At 34.5% G+C, this 18405-nt stretch overlaps 1 protein-coding gene across 6 annotated transcripts in view; it reads left to right on the forward strand.

The window, feature by feature from the left end:
* The window catches only part of LOC131823517 (UDP-glucuronosyltransferase 2A1), a 60741-nt gene that overhangs the window by 20921 nt on the left and 21415 nt on the right, over positions 1-18405 (forward strand). Inside the window, exon 3 of one of the 6 annotated variants that reach the window (XM_059159981.1) lies at positions 10751-10792. The exons of 4 other annotated variants lie outside the window; for them this stretch is intronic. In XM_059159981.1, coding sequence (XP_059015964.1) covers positions 10751-10792 — 42 coding nt within the window. Of the gene's footprint in view, positions 1-10750; positions 10793-11554; positions 12320-18405 lie in introns of those variants that run through there. One more of the 6 variants, XM_059159963.1, reaches the window with a different exon arrangement.

Below are 18405 nucleotides of genomic sequence, written 5' to 3' on the forward strand. Positions count from 1 at the left end.
TTCTGGCCCTGTATAATTTTTAAATTTTTAAAAATTTTTACTTTTATTTTTTTAATTGAGGTATAATTAACATACAGCATTATGTTAGTTTCAGGTATACAACATAATGATCTAATATTTGCATATATTACAAAGTAATCACCACAGTAAGTCTTGTTAACATCTATCACTATACATAGTTACAGAATTTCTTTGTGTGATGAAAACTTTTAAGAATTACTTTCCTAGCAAGTTTCAAATATGCAATACAGTATTATTAATTATAGTTACCATGCTGTACATTACAGCATGCATGGGGCATGCAGCATGATGACTATAATTAGTTATACTGTATTGCATATTAAATAACCGGAAGTTTGGAGCTTTTGACTCCTTTTACCTGTATCACCCACCTCTATCTCCAGCAACCAGCAATTCTCTGTATACATAAGCTTGTTTTATTTTCTTTCTTGTTGTTGTTAGATTCTACATATAAGTGAGATCATATGGTATTTATCTTTCCCTAACCTGTTTTACTTAGCACGATGTCCTCAAAGTCCACACATTTTGCTGTCAACTTTTCGTCCTGTGATTTAACCTTCTAGCATACTAAACGGCGAGGGATTCACAAGTCAGGATATTTACCCACAAAGATATGAGAAAAACAATTGCAAAATACTCATGTGATGACCTCAAGTATCAGCTAGCCCTTTGATGACTCAGATTCACATGTGCATGAAAAAGGTCAGCCCATAACAGCTCTACTTAGACTAGAATTGTGAGCAGAGTCAGAGGTAAATAGAAAGTTGTTGTTTTAAGATGATAAGGCTTTGGATAGTTGGTCATTTGATAATAGATAACTAATAAAAAGACTTGTAGTTTTTTTTTTTAATATTTATTTTTTTAAATTTCTTTTCAGCTAACAGTATTCATTGTTTTTGCACCACACCCAGTGCAATCCATGCCCTTTCTAATACGCACCACCTGGTTCCCCCAACCTCCCATCCCCAACCCCTTCAAAACCTTCAGATTGTTTTTCAGAGTCCATAGTCTTTCATGGTTCACCTCCCCTTCCAATTTCCCCCAAATCCCTTCTCCTCTCCATCTTCCCTTGTCCTCCATGCTATTTGTTATGCTCCACAAATAAGTGAAACCATATGATAATTGACTCTCTCTGCTTGACTTATTTCACTGAGCAAAAAGACTTATAGTTTTGAGGCAATCCATTTGTTAAATCTTGGATCTCTACTTTGCTTCTACCTCTACATATGCACTTTCTTTTTTGCACATTTGTATCCAGTGATGGGCCGTAAATGTTTAACAATTGGCTTTCTGTGGTATAAAAAGAAAAAAAAAACACTTTTGTATAGCATTTATTAATATCTGTGGTGTAATTCCTTCCACCTTGACTAATTTCAAGCTATTGGTAATACAATAACCAGCTTGGAAAGATACATAGAAATTAACAATTAACTTTCATGAGCCTGTAATAGTTAGGTCCTCTGGCAGATCTGCTTATGACATTAGCTTTGATTAATTGATATGACCAAAGTTCATGGACATAAGTTTTATCATGCAGAAAACATTATACACTCCAACACATTCTGCAGAGTAGTATCTGGGCCTGTAAATATCATACCCAGATACAAATATAAACATATACAAATTCTTTGCTTCGTAAAGCAGAAACTTCTCTCTCTTGGAGAAATCTATTGCCCAAGAGAAATCTTGAGCAATAAATTCATTCCCTCCTCTGTAGTTCATTTTTATAGCTACAACACTCCTGTATCCACTTATATATATTATCTATATATGCATTTCCAACATACATGATTTTTTACTCTTCAGGAAAATTGTTACCTTTTAAATATTTCTGAAAAATCAATGGATAGACTAGCTCTCCTTTCCCAGCATCTTCCAAGATACTACTAAAAAGTTTGCTTTCTAGGAAAGATCATTCTCTAGGAAAATAATATTCCATCTAATAATCTTAAATACTGTAACAAGATGCTTGAAATTTCAATAAAATGCCTCTTCTGCACTGGATACCTATATAAAAGAGAAAAAAAGAAAATGAAAAGTAATAATTGAGTATCTCATATAGTATTCATGAATTTCTTTAAAAATTAGTAATTGATTTTAGAATTTAGTATTTTTAGATCAGACCAACTGTTCTGTATGGTTCAGGCCTTTTACTGCTTATATATTTCACTGATAAAATAAATGTGCACTAAATATGAAATTTCAGACCATTTGGACACTATTAAAAATGGAAAACACAAAGGCCATCTGTTTTTGTTTTGAGGGAGAAAGATGGGGGGATAAAGGCAGAGGAAGAGGGACATAATCATGACAATTAACCAACTGGGCCACCAAGGTTCCCCATTGGCACGCTTTTTATTAACTTTTGACAATGGGGCATCCAAAGAAATACTGGATCCCTGGTGTATCACAGTTTTCTAGCCCTTAGTAAAGATAATAGAAATTAGATACCTGCCCATGCTATATGTTTCATGAAAATAATATTTCAAACAAAAATTTGAAAAAAAATTTTGATCCACTTGTCAATTTAATGGTACAATGTTAGAACGATGTTACTTATAGATTAGGAAGGAATTCCTCTAATTATGAGGAAAAAAATTCTACACTTTAAATACATGTGCCTCATTTACCTGACAAACGTAGTTCTTTTTAACTTTGTAATATGCTGTCTTCCCTTCTGACAAAATCCATGAAAGAAATCATTTTTAAGCTGGACTTCATTAAAATTAAAAATCCCCATTGTGATGGACAATGTCAAGAGAATAAGAAAACAATATGTAGACTAGGAGAAAATATTTGCAAAGGACATATTTGATAAAGAACAGTTATAAGTGTAAAAAGAACTATTAAAACTCCACATAAGAAAACATATAGCCCAATTAAAATATGGGTCAAAGACATGAACAGACACTTTATCAAAGAAGATAGACAGATGACAAATAAATGCATAAATTGATGCTCCACATTGTTTGTCATTAGAGAAGTGTAAATTAAAACACTAATAAGCTACAACTACACACTGATTAGAGTGGCCAAAATCTGGAACCCAGACTGCAGCAAATGCTGGTGAGAATGTGGAATAACAGGAACTCTCATTCATTGTTAGTAGGAGTGCAATATGGTACAGTCACTTTGGAGGATGTTTGGCATTTTTTTACAAAACTAAACAATCTTACTATATGATCTAGGAATTATGATCCTTGGCATTTCCCCCAGGAAGGTTTAAAGCTAAAGTTCACAGGAAACCCTGCATACTGATGTGTTAACAGATTTATGCATAATTGCCCAAACTGGAAGCAACCACCATGTCCTTCAGTGGTGAATACATAGATACACTGTGGTAGATCCAGGAAAAAATGAGATATTATTCAATACCCAAAAGAAATGAGATAGCAGCTATGAAAATACATGGAGGAACTGTAAAGGTATATGAGTAAGTGAAAGAAGCCAACCTGGAAAGACTACATATGGTATGATTCCAACTATATGATATCAAGGAAAAGATTAAGAATAGAGACAGTAAAGTTTTAGTGTCTGTCAATGATTGGGGGAGGAGAGGATGAATAGAAAGAGCACAGGGGTTTTTAAAGCAATGAAATGATTCTGTGTGATACAATGGTAGATCAACACAGCACGGCACTGACACAAAAATAGACACATAGATCAATGGAACAGAATAGAAAACCCATAAATGAACCCACAACTATATAGTCAATTAATCTGTGACAAAGCAGGAAAGAATATCCAACGGGAAAAAGAAGGTCTCTTCAACAACAGGTGGAAGGAAAACAGGACAGCGACCTGCAAAAGAATGAAACTGACAGAAAACCATAAAAATCCTAGAGGAGAACATAGGCAGTAACGTCTTTGACATTGGCCATACCAACTTCTTATTAGATATATCTCTTGAGGCGAGGGAGACAAAAGCAAAAATAAACTATTAGCATTCATCAAAATAAAAAGCTTCTTCAAAGTGAAGGAAATGATGCATAAAACTAAAAGACAACCTATGGAATGGGAAAAGATATTTGCAAAGGATGTATCTGATAAAAGGTTAGTATTCAAAATACATGAAGAACTTTGAGGGACGCCTGGGTGGCTCAGTTGGTTGGACGACTGCCTTCGGCTCAGGTCATGATCCTGGAGTTCCGGAATTGAGTCCCGCATTGGGCTCCCAGCTCCACGGGGAGTCTGCTTCTCTCTCTGACCTTCTCCTCACTCATGCTCTCTCTCCCTGTCTCTCTCTCAAATAAATAAATAAAATCTTAAAAAAGAAAAAAAGAACTTTGAAACTCAGTACCCCAAAAATGACTAATCCAGTTAAAAAATGGGCAGAAGACCTGAATAGATATTTTCCCAAAGACATCTAGATGGGCAACAGACATAATGAAAAAATGTTCAACATCACTGATGATCAGGGAAAATCAAAACTCATCAAAACAAATCAAAATCAAAACAAATCAAAAATTTAAAAAAAATCAAAACAAATAAAAACAAATAAAAACCCAATGAGATACCACCTCACACCTGTCAGAAAGGCTAACATAAACAACACAACAAACAACAGGAGTTGACAAGCATAGGGAGAAGGGAACACTCTTGCACTTTTGGTGGGAATCCACTGGTGCAGTCACTCTGGAAAACAGTATGGATGTTCCTCAAAAAGTTAAAAATAGAACTCCCCTACAATCAAGCAATTACATTTCTAGGTATTTACCCAAAGAACAACAACAAAATCCTAATTCAAAGGGATCCATGCACCCTGATGTTCATAGCAGCATTGCTTATAATAGCCAAATCAAATGTCTATCAACTGATGAATAGATAAAGAAGATCTGGTGTATCTACACAATAGGGTATTAGTCATAGAAAGGAATGAAATTTTGCCATTTGCAAAGACATGGATGGAGCTAGAGAGTACTATGCTAAGTGAAATAAGTTAGAGAAAGACAAATGCTATATCATTTCACTCATATATTGAATTTAAGAAACAAAACAAATGAGCAAGAAAGAAAAAAAAAAAAGAGACAAACCAAGAAACAGACTCTTGACTAGAGAACAAACTAAGTGTTACTAAAGGGGAAGTGACTGGGGCGACGGGTAAAATAGGTGCTGGGGATTAAGGAAGGCACTTGTGATGAGCACTGAGTTTTGCATTGAAGTGTTGAGTCACTATATTGTACAGGTAAAATTAATATTACACTGTATGTTAACTAACTAGAATTGAATAAAAACTTAATCTTTAAAAAAATTTAAAAATCATCTTATATGTACTGTTCCTTTTAAACTCTAAGTTTTGCATTTTTCTAGATATTTTCTCCACATCTTTCCAAACTCAGCCAGCTAAATAAAAATCAACATCTAGCTTTCAGTCTTAATTTCTTTTTTCCATACTAAGCATATTTTTCTTATCCATCAATTTTTATTGATTTTATAATTATGTTAATAATACTATTGTTTGAAATAATATTATGAATTCTGTTATACATTGGAATGTGTAAATGTCATTAATCTATTTCTCAAAATCAATGTCCAAGTGGTTAATCTGTGGATGGGTTTCAGGTGGCACAACCTTCAGTTTAGTATTTAAATTTATGATGATTTATTTAACCCTCCACTGAAGCACCTTTCTAAACATTTGTTATTATTATGATTTTCACAGTACTCTAATAAAATATTATCATCAACTCCATTTTATCGATAATGAAATACAAGCTTAAAAATTGTCTTATTCATAAACATCATTTTGCGTAATACATAAACATAGGTCTATTTATTCCCAAAGTCCACACAACTAATTTCACTAAATATCTTATAGAAATCCTTGTGGTTCTAGGATTAACTCAAGCCTTAGTTCCCTGTTTTTAAAAAAGGAAGTCAATGGGAAGACAAAAAAAAAAATCATTTATATCGAATCAGGTAACACTAATTTTCTTTTCCTGAGTGGAAAATGATAATAAATACCTTCAAAAGCAAACAGTAGAGAAAGTTATATTGTTTTTCTATTACTGTGGAGTGAGGGATCCCAAACAGAAAGCCCGTGCCAGTTATTAATAGTGTTTAGGTAGTATTCTGTCACTTAGTCATGGATTCTTTGGTAAACACCACAAAGTAGTAATTTTGCACATAGATATATGCCTAATCGGTGTGTATTGTAATTGTGTGTGCTGGTGTGTGTGCATTGCAGTACTGGTTCTTGAGTGACTTCTCTCAGCTATAGGATTGTATTCATGGTTTTGTCCTAAGTAATACCATGCTACTAACCAGAGAAAATATTTGAGGTGTACATTTTTAATATGTCCTTGACAACTCAGCTATAACCACTGGTTTTAATTTCTTAATCAGTTTAACTATTGAAAATCTATCATTTTATTTGCATTTTCTTGGGGTTTTTTTAGATGCTTATCCCATAATTAACTGTTTATAAATTTTTCTACTTAGAATGAGGGAGATCAATACTTGAATTGATTTGTAGGAACTCCAAATGTAAAAAGCAAATATCATAAAATCTGCAGAACTCTAAAGAAGATTGTCAAAAGTAGGAGATGGCACAGTAGTGGTGCAAGAAAAGGATGGCTTATGGTCCTAGAGAAATGACAAGGGTAGCTTTAATATTGTTAGCATGACTGTAATGGAAGGAAGTGGGAGTGGAAAATCATGGGGAGTTAAGACGACCCAAAACACCCCTGGGGAAAAGGAAACTTTGTAAGGATCTGGATGCATGTGGTTCCATTCCAGCTGCCTCAGAAGTATAGGAGAAAAAAATGCAAGAGGAATGTCCATGTGTAGATCAAGCTGTTATTATTGGTAAATCCTCTTTAAAACAAAGAGAAAGTTTAGCCTCTACTAGAATAAAGTCTCATAAAAGTTCCAACTCATTAGGTACTATTTGAGCTCATTTTTTTTTTATATAATCCTCAATATCTACTCAAAATCACATTTAAATCTGGGAAAGAAATTAAAATACAATAATTCCATCTGTATTTGGAATATTTGCTCTACTTACATATTTAAGATTATGGAGTATGGAGGAAACATTTTACAAAGAAATTGACATTGAAATCATGAATTGCATTGTTTTACTAAATTATTCATAATGGCTTACTTGTTATTCTTATGACTTTCTGATTCCCAAATCATCAGTATTATATACGTGTGTACATCTATATTCATAATGGTGTTGTTGATAGTTTTTTTTTAATTGTATTTTATTTTAGTTTAGTTTTTAGAGAGGAGGGAAGGGGAGAGGGAGAGAGAGAGCAAGAATCCTAAGCAAGCCCTGCACTCAAAATGGAACTTGACATGGAGCTCCATCTCATGACCCTGAGATCATGACCTGAGCAGAAATCAAGAATAGAACATTTAAGGAACACCTGGGTGGCTTAATCAGTTAAGTGGTTAAATGTCTGCTTTTGGCTCAAGTCATGATCCCAGGGTCCATGTTGGAGTTCTCTGTGTTCTCCTTCTGCCTGCCATTCCTGCTTGTGTGTGTGTTCTCTCTCTCTCTCTCTCTCTGTCAAATGAATAGATAAAATACTAAATAAAAATACTAAATAAAATACTAAAAAAAATACTAAAAAGAAAAAAAAAAAAGGAGTAGGACATTTAACTGACTGAGCCACTCAGGTGCCCCAATAGTGTTTTTTTTTTTTTTAAACTGGAACATACCTATCTATATAAAGTGGTATTATATATTACATAATATATATATATATATAGTTAAATATACATATGTTCAACTTAAAAGACAGTACATAAGTATAACATCTTAAATCATAATACATGTAATATTATTTATATCAAACATAGTATTATACATTTATAGCATTAGTTTTTAACATTTCTCTATATATTATATATAATATTTATAATTCATAATACTTTCTATATATAAATTGAAAGCTTGTTTCTCTCTGTGCAGAGTTGTAAACTGGCAGTGGCCACAGTGTTTCTTTGTCTCTTGCTTATGAAGAATAGTGGCTAGTTATTTTTTTCTAGAATATCCTTTAATTTGGCTTTTTCTGATATTTTCTCATGATTAGAGTGAGGTTAACATTTTTGGTAAGAATACCACAGAAGCAATCTTGTGTGCTTCACAGTGTGGCATATCAGGGGCACATAATATAGATAGATTAGTCCTAGTAACAATAATTCTGATCACTTCGTTAAGATGGTGTTTCTTATAAACTTTCCTATGTGATTAATAAATATCTTGTAGGGAGTTACCGTGAGATTATGCAAATCATACAAATCATATATTTACACATATTTTTGCCAACCTTTATGGTAAAATTCCAATTAACAACTACAGAAGGAATAATGAAAATAGTAAATCATCATTTGGCAAATACCATAGTAATAATTACTGTGGGATATATGGAAATCTCTATACTTCATTTGTAACTTTTTTGTGCCTAAAATGATTATAAGAAAATAAAAGAAACTGGGAGATTTTGTTGAAAGAACTTAAATATAGACTTAGTTGTGTAGGCTGGTTGCCGAAAAGGGACCAGCTTTACTACTATATAGAGTAGAAAGGAAGTTGAGAAAGGAGACACCAGATAGGTCAAACCAACAACTGGATTTGGATATTAGTCTATTCTCCATGTCTCTTAACTGTTCTATCATATTTCCTATTCCATGTTTTTTATTCAGAACGTAATTCTGAATAATATCTTTAGATTTATCTTCAGGGTTACTGTTTATTTCTACAGTTGTGTCTAATTTACTCTTAAAATTTCATTTGTTGAATTTGTAATTTCTAGAAATTCTCTTTGGCTCTTTAGCAAATTTTCACAATTTTTTTTTTATTCTTTTTAAACTCTTGTTTCTTGCTTATGTTTTCAGGTTTTGCTTTCATACTCAAACATATTGAACAAAATAACTTTATATTTTATTTCAAATAATAGTAATATTTCAAATCACTGTGTTAATATTTGTGGTTTCTGTTGGTTTTGTTGGTTCGTAGTCATAAGGACTTGTTTCCTTATAAACAAATTCTAATTGTTCAGGGCTGATTGGAAATTTGACCCTGGATTTATCTTTGCATCTTCTAAACAATTCTACTTTGGATCTTCTCTTTAGCACACAGAAAAACTTTCAAGGGATTTAAAATTTCAATATGTCCTGCTGACCACCCACAGGCGCCTGCGTAACAATAAAGAACCTCTTGCTGTTTGCATCCTGTGGCAGTGTTGAATTCTTGGGTAAGGGGATCCGCAAGTCTTTCATCCCTGTCAAGTACTTTGATATAATTATGTAATTGAACATAACATTGATCTCGCTCTGTCATACTTTTTAGAACACAGATACATTAGTGTTCTTTTTTACTTCCTAGTGATATTTTTCAGCTTGCTAAATACCGCTCTTAAAGACTTAGCTAAAGCATCAATTCATCATTTTCCTCCTCCACCAAGCAACCTCCTTCTACTTGCCCTCCTCGATTCATCCTGACCATCTAAGATCTATCTCCCTCATGTTTGTAGAATATGTACAGGTTTAACTGATGTTTTCTGCAGTAATCTGTGAAGTCATTTTGAACTGGAAGTGATCTTTCTTGTTTATGCCCTGTGCACAGTACAGAAACTGGCATAAACTGTGTGTTAAAAATTGTTTTTTATTTGTTTCTTTTTGTTTGTTGTTTGCTTTTAATTAATGTTTAATGTATTATTTGTTTCAGCGGTACAGGTCTGTGATTCATCAGTCTCACACAACACATGGTACTCACCACAACACATGCCACCCTCAATGTCCATCACCCACCACCTGCCCTCCTCCACCTCCTCCCCTCCAATAACTCTCAGTTTGTTTTCCGAGATTAAGAGTCTTTTATGGTTTGTCTCCCTCTCTGGTTTCATCTTGTTTTATTTTTTCCTCTCTTCCCCTATGATCCTCTCTGCCTTGTTTCTTAAATTCCACATATCAGTGAGATCATTTCATAAAAATTGCTTCTTGAAAGTATGAATTATTAAAGGATTTGTAGAGGAATTGAAACGGGGTTAAATATAGATGTGGGGCTTGATCCCAGGACACTGAGATCATGACCTGAGCCGAAGGCAGCGGCTTAATCCACTGAGCCACCCAGGCGCCCCTAAATATAGATGGATGACTGCACGCAAAATCTGTATTTCTAAATTCTATCCTTTCCTTCAGATTTTAGTGTTCACAAGAAAAAAAATCAGTATTTCCACAGACATGTCCGATTATTAACTCATACACTGCAGGTCAAAAATCATTCCATACTACTGTTCATTTAGAACAGTTTTGTTTAGTCATTATCATACTCGGGTTGCTCAAACTATAAACTGAGCACTTCCTCATTGTTGAATTACAAGTCGTCTCTCACTTTTCATCAATCATAAGGCCATCATTCTATGCTTTCCATTCACAAACCAATATTATAGTCTCCCTGATACTTTCATCAGACCTTGCTTTCTTAATATTTACTTTTAGCTCATTACACATTGTTTTTTTCTCTACCACTCAAATCCCATTTAGAAGCTAGAATAGTTTCCTTATAGGACACATATGATCATTTTTCAAACCTGATTTGTAAATCTTATTATACCTCTTTGTGGAAGTTAAAATTGAACCCAAAATATAGCATTCAAGACTCTCCAAACTGTTCTGTTTTAACTAGTATTTTCCTTGTCCGTATTGTTCACTCTAAACATACTGAACTGATAACTGTATATCTAAATGGCCATTATTGGGCGCCTGGGTGGCTCAGTGGGTTAAAGCCTCTGCCTTCAGCTCAGGTCATGATCCCGGGGTCCTGGGATCGAGCCCCGCATCGGGCTCTCTGCTCAGCAGGAAGCCTGCTTCCTCCTCTCTCTCTGTCTGCCTCTCTGCCTACTTGTGATCTCTGTCTGTCAAATAAATAAATAAAATCTTTAAAAAAAAAATAAAATAAAAAAAAATAAATGGCCATTATTTCCATATCAGCATTCATTTTCTCCTTTTCTTCCATTCTTTTTCAAAATGCTCCTATTTTCACCTTTGTTTTTGGTCTCAGGTAAAATGCACCCTACATCCTGAAGCTTTGTGTGATTTTTTTTTCACGTTGGAGTGACAGCATCTTCTGGGGCCCTGAAATGCTGTACCATATCATATTTAGCATATTCTTCCTGTTATTATGTGATGCATCCATCTTATCTATATACTAGCATGTGACCAACTTTATGTCAATACCTACAATTTGTTTCCCCAAATTATCAGTCATCATGTTCCACAAGATATACCGTATTATATACTAGACATAATTAAATGAGTTTTTCTATTATATTTAAAAATTGACAATTAAAATATATCATTTTTATTTTAATATATTTAAAACTAACTCCTACAATGCTGCAGTCATTTCCTCCAAAATATTTAAATATTTCATATCTCCTCCTGAACAAATATTCTGTAGTACTCTGCCCTGTCAACAACATTGACAAAGTCCTCTATGCATAGTCATCTCCTAACTCTAGAAATTAATTTTTAACTTGATCTGTATCTAAATTGCCTCTTCCCTTCTATGCCCAGGAAACATTTAACCTCTGTAGAGCAGTGTGTGAGGGAACTGCTGTCATGGTGTCTAAGAAATGGATTTCAGCAATTGTACTGCTGCAGCTCTGCTGTGCTAGTTGTGGATTTTGTGGGAAGGTCCTGGTGTGGCCCTGTGACATGAGCCATTGGCTCAATATGAGGATTATTCTGGAGAAGCTCACGGAAAGGGGCCACGAAGTGACTGTGTTGGTTTCTCCAGAGAGTTTCATCATTGATTACAGCAAGTCTTCCACATTGAAATTTGAGGTAATCTCTATGCCATATAACAAAGAGGAGGCTGAAGAAAATTTGAATGCTTTTTTAGACATGGCTGCTAATGTTATGCCAACATTGTCACAATGGCAGTCAGCCATAAAACTGCAAGAATTCTTTGTTCAGATAACTGGAAAATTAAAACTTATGTGTGAGAGTGTAGTCTACAACAATTCATTCATGAAGAAGCTCCAGGAAACCAACTATGATGTCATGGTCATAGATCCTGAATTACCCTGTGGAGAGCTGATTGCTGAGTTACTGAAAGTCCCTTTTGTGTACACACTGAAGTTTTCTATAGGTGATACTGTGCAGCAATACTGTGGGAAACTTCCAACTCCACTTTCCTATGTGCCTGTTTCCATGGCAGGACTAACAGACAGAATGACCTTTCTGCAAAGGGTAAAAAATATAATGTTTTCCATCTTCATTAACTTCTGGATCCACCCACTGGACACTCAGGTTTGGGACCAGTTTTACAGTGAAGCATTAGGTAAGAGATAGCTTTTCATTATAAAGTAGTTTTGTAAAGAAACTTAGGTGGTTTAATAAAAGTCTAGGAAAATGTAAAGTCTTAAAAATTTCAGGCCCATGTAAAACTTTGTAGGTGATGGCCATGAACTATTATTATCAATAACTAATTGGGAGGGAGAGGCAAGAAAGATATTGTCATGTTCACCCTTTTTTTTTTACAGTCATCTAACCATTTTGTAAGATACCTCAATACATAATAGACTTATCAAAGCAAAACAAAATATAAAACACATTAATAAATGCCAGTCTAATGGAAGATTATTTTTTTAAATCAGATATAGGATATCACAAATAAGTCTTGTATACTGAGTTTTCATAGCGGAGAAGCTTTGGCTTTTTATTAATCAAAAAAAAGTGTAATGTTTGTTGTAAGAGTAAGATAATATCCTTGCCTGATTCCAGTAATAAGCTGAAACCTGAACTACATTAGTGATGGGATTAACTTTGGCATATGGTTTTGGAACTTTGACCCATGAATTTTGAGATTCATGGATTACTATTCAAAATGTATATTATTCTTCTGTTGGATCAGAGTCCCTGCCATTCTTATCTCTCTCATAATAGTGGGATGAAACTTCACTAAGTCTTATGTGAACTGTTTCATCATAGCTGGTCATACTGAAAAGTTTTCTAGATGTTTTATACTTCCTAAGGAAGCACTACACAGACACCTGAAAAATTAAATAGAAAGCTAAAAAAGTTTATAGCTTGAGTTGTTGAAAGACAGCATTTTTTTACTTCACTAATTATACAATACATGTTCTACTTTTAATTGCTTGCTTTTTCAATAAAGAATGGTTTTGCTTTGCAAGTTTTATATATATAACTTTCATTCGATCAACTGAGGCTGGCTTCTACTCCAACTGTTTTTGAGAATCATGAAGAAACATGAACTGACAAGCAAAAGTTGGGTATTAGAAATATTGACTAACTTAACTCCCTGGTTATATTAGTTTGCTGTCTGCCACAACTAAATTCCACAGACTGTCATGAACAACAAAAATTTGTTTTCTCATAGTTCTGGATGCTAGAAGTCTAAGACCAAGGAATGTGTTGCCAGAGATGGTGATTTCTCTGGAGGCCCATGCTCCTAGCTTGTACATGGTCTACCTTTCGCTCTCTCTCTCTCTCTTTTTTTTTTTTTTTTTTTGCTATATCTTTACATGGTCTTCCTTCTGTGCATGCATAAACCCAGTGTCTCTTCCTCTTCTTATGAGGAGACCAGTGATATTGGATTAGGGCCTACTCTTAGGACCTCATCTGAATTTAAGAGTTTATTCTGACTTTAAAGGGCCTATCTCAAAATATAATCAGATTTCAACATATGAATGTTAGAGGAACACAAGTCAGTCCATAACACTGAATTTCCAATAGATGCTTTGTTTCACAAGCTAATATTCAAAGGAATCCATTTTTAAAATCCTTAGCTTTATACATGATTTAAATTTATACTATTCTGATTTCACCATAAATAATTTAAGAACCAGGAAGCACTACCTGAGTGTAGGCAGTGTGTAGTGCTGTATGGATTTAAAATAAAGAAGACAGGGTTTTGGCCTCAATTCTATTCTCAGAAATAAATGCAATACATAGAAAGATAAATATATCCTAATAATTTGAGATGTTTCCCAGTTCTAATCAATAAATTTTCAGGCCATTTGTCATGGTATGCATAATAGGGGAAAGGTATAAGATTCTGTATTTAAATATTATGAAATAAATGTAGTCCTTAGAATCTTTGGAAAATTTTTAATTCTATCATCATTAACAGGGTTGTCTGTTTGCTGTATGCACTTTTCTTGATTTTCAATCCTGCATTCCCACCTGACTTTATCAGGGAATTCTGAATCATCATGAGTATAACTTCATTCTCAATTTCATAATAAAAATAACTAATACAAATGGCTAAAAAATGGGAACAGAACAAAACTATATATAATGAATGATAATGGGCTTCATATTTCTCCTATGTAAGTAATATTAACTATGCTTGTATTTACATCAAGACATTATTTATGCATTACTAAACAGAAGTATTTATATACAACTTTTTTCTTTGTCAATAGGAGGGATTACTAAATATTCATTTTTATTAATTATTTTTATTAACGTATAATGTATAATTTACCCCAGAGATACAGGTCTGTGAATAGCCAGGCTGCACACTTCACAGCACTCACCATATCACACACTCTCCCTAATGTCCATAACCCAACCACCCTCTCAATTCTCCCCCTTGCCCCAGCAACCTTCAGTTTGTTTTGTGAGATTAGGAGTTTCTTATGCTTTGTCTCCCTCCTGATCCCATCTTGTTTCAGTTTATATTCCCTACCCTCCTAAACCCCCACTCTGTCTCTCTAATTCCTCATATTAGGGAGATCATATGAAAACTGTCTTTCTCTGATTGACTTATCATGCTCAGTATAATGTCCTCTAGTTCCACCCACATTGTTGCAAGAGCCAAGATTTCATTTCTTTTGATGGCTGCATAGTATTCCATTGTGTGTGTGTGTGTGTGTGTGTGTGTGTGTGTGTGTGTGTCTATACACCACATTTTCTTTATCCACTCATCTGTTGATGGACATCTAGGTTCTTTCCATAGTTTCGCTATTGTGGACATTGCTGCTATAAACATTCAGGAGCACGTGCCCCTTTGGATCACTACATTTGCATCTGTAGGGTAAACACTCAGTAGTGCAATTGCTGGGTCATAGAGTAGCTCTATTTTCAACTTTTTGATGAACCTTCATACTGTTTTCCAGAGTGGCTCCACCAGCTTGCATTCCCACCAACAGTGTAGGAGGGTTTCCCTTTCACTGCATCCTCTCCAATATCTGTCATTTCCTGACTTGTTAATTTTAGTCCTTCTGACTGATGTGAGGTGGTATCTCCTTGTGGTTTGGATTTGTATTTCCCTGATGCCAATGGATGTGGAGCACTTTTTCATGTGTCTGTTGGTCATCTAGATGTCTTCTTTGCAGAAATGTATGTTCATGTCTTCTGCCATTTCTTGATTGGGTTGTTTGTTCTTTGGGTGCTGACTTTGAGAAGTTCTTTATAGATTTTAGATATTAGCCCTTTATCTGATATGTCATTTGCAAATATCATTTCCCATTCTGTCGGTTGTCTTTTGGTTTTGTTGACTGCTTTCTGTGCTGTGAAAAAGCTTCTGATCTTGATGAAGTCCCAATAGTTCACTTTTGCCCTTGCTTCCCTTGCCTTTGGCTATGTTTCTAGGAAAAAGTTGCTGTGGCTGAGGTCAAAGAGGTTGCTGCCCATGTTCTCCTCAAGGATTTTGATGGATTCCTTTCTCACATTGATGTCTTTCATCCATTTGGAGTCTATTTTTGTGTGTGGTGTAAGGAAATGATCCATTTTCATTCTTCTGAATGTGGTTGTCCAATTTTCCCAACATCATTGGTTGAAGAGACTGTCTTTTTTCCATTGGACATTCGTTCCTGCTTTGTCAAAGATTAGTTGAGCATAGAGGTGAGGATCCATTTCTGGGCTCCTTATTCTGTTCAGTTGGTCTATGTGTCTGTTTTTGTGCCAGAACCATACTCTCTTGATGATGACAGCTTTGTAATAGAGCTTGAAGTCTGGAATTGTCATGCCACCAACTGTGGCTTTCTTTTTCAACATTGCTCTGGCTGTTTGGAGACTTTTCTGGTTCCATATAAATTTTAGGATTATTTGTTCCATTTCTTTGAAAAAAATGGATGGCATTTTGATAGGGATTGCATTAAATGTGTAGATTACTTTAGGTAGCATAGACATTCTTACAATATTTCTTCTTACAATCCATGGAGCATAGGACGTTTTTCCATTTCTTTGTGTCTTCCTCAATTTCTTTCATGAGTTCTTAATACTTTTCTGAGTACAGATTTTTTGTCTCTTTGGTTAGGTTTATTTCTAAGTATCTTATTTTGGGTGCAATTGTAAATGGGATTGACTCCTTAATTTCTCTTTCTTCTGTCTTGCTGTTGGTATATAGAAATGCAACTGATTTCTGTGCATTGATTTTATATCCTGGCACTTGACTGAATTCTTGTGTGAGTTCTATCAGTTCTGCAGTGAAGTCTTTTGGGTTTTCCACATAAAGTATCATATCATCTCCAAAGAGGGAGAGTTTGACTTCTTTTTTTCTGGTTTGGCTGTCTTTAATTTCTTTTTCTTGTCTGATTGCTGATGCTAGGACTTCTAGTACTATGTTGAATAGCAGTGGTGATAGTGGACCTCTCCGCTGTGTTCCTGACCTTAGCAGAAAAGCTCTCAGTTTTTCCCCATTGAGAATGATATTTGCTGTGGGTTTTTCATAGATGGCTTTGATGATATTGAGGTATGTACACTGTATCCTTACACATTGAAGTTTTGATCAAGAAAGGATGCCCCATTTTGTCAAATTTTTTTCCAGCATCTATTGAGAGGATCATATGGTTCTTGTTCTTTTATTAATGTATTGTATCATATTGACTCATTTGCAGATGTTGAACCAAGCTTACAGTCCAGGAATAAATCTCACTTGTCGTGGTGAATAATACTTTTAATGTACTGTTGGATCCTATTGGCTAGTATTTTGGTGAGAATTTACACATCTGTGTTCCTCAAGGATATTTGTCTGTAATTCTCCTTTTTGTTGGGGTCTTTGTCTGGTTTTTGGGATCAAGACAATGCTGACCAAATAGAATGAGTTTGGAAATTTTCTTTCCATTTCTACTTTTTGGAAGAGTTTTGGGAGAATAGGTATTGATTCTTCTTTAAATGTTTAGTCAAATGCCCCTGAGAAGCCATCTGGACCTAGGTTCCTGTTTGCTGGGAGATTTTTGATGACTGCTTCAATCTCCTTACAGGTTATGGGTCTGTTCGGGTTTCTATTTCTTCCTAGTTTAGTTTTGGTAGTTTATATGTCTCTAGGAAGGCATCCATTTCTTCCAGACTGTCAAATTTGCTGGCATATAGTTAGTTAGTCATAATATACTCTTACAGTTTCTTGTATTTCTTTGATGTTCATTGTGATCTCTCTTCTTTCATTCATGATTTTACTTATTTGGGTCCTTTCTCTTTTCTTTTGTATAAGTCTGGCCAGGGTTATCAATCTTATTAATTCTTTCAAAGAACCAGCTCCTAGTTTCATTGATTTGTTCTACTATTCTTCTGGTTTCTATTTCATTGATTTCTGTTCTGGTCTTTACTATTTCTTTTCCCCCGCTGGGTTTAGACTTTCTTTACTGTTTTTTCACCTGCTTCTTTAGGTGTAGTGTTAAGTTGTATACTTGAGACCTTCCTTGTTTCTTGAGAAATCTTGTATCACTATATACTTTCCTCTATGGTATGCCTTTGCTGTGTCCCAAATATTTTGAACACTTTTGTTTTCATTTTCATTTGTTTCCTTGAATTTTTTCAATTCTTCTTTAATTTTCTGGTTGACTCATTCATTCTTTAGTAGGATGCTCCTTAGCCTCCATGTATTTGAGGTTTTTTCCAGCTTTCCCCTTGTGATTGAGTTCTAATTTTGAGCATAATTGTTTGAAAACATGCAGGGAACAATCGGATGTTCCATGTGCACTAAGGAAGAATGTGTGCTCTCTTGCTTTGGGATACAATGTTCTGAATATATCTGTGATGTCCATCTGGTCTAGTGTGTCATTGAAGGCCTTTATTTCCTTGTTGATCTTTTGCTTGGATGATCTGTCCATATCAGTGATGGAAGTGCTAAAGTCCCCTACTATTATTGTATTATTGTTGGTGTGTTTTCTTTGATTTTGTTATTAATTGGTTTATATATTGGCTGCTCCCATGTTAGGGGCATAGATATTTAAAATTGTTAGATCTTCTTGTTGGACAGACACTTTTCAGTATAATATAGTGTCCTTTCTCATCTCTTAATATAGTCTTTTGCTTAAAATTTAATTTATCTGATGTAAGGATTGCTGTCCCATTTTTCTTTTGATGTCCGTTAGCATAGTAAATGGTTTTCCATCCCTCTCATTTTAAATCTGGAGGTGTCTTTGGGTCTAAAATGAGTTTCTTGTAAACAACATATCG

This window comes from Mustela lutreola, chromosome 1 (assembly GCF_030435805.1).
Source record: "Mustela lutreola isolate mMusLut2 chromosome 1, mMusLut2.pri, whole genome shotgun sequence".
NCBI classification, from domain to species: Eukaryota; Metazoa; Chordata; class Mammalia; order Carnivora; family Mustelidae; genus Mustela; species Mustela lutreola.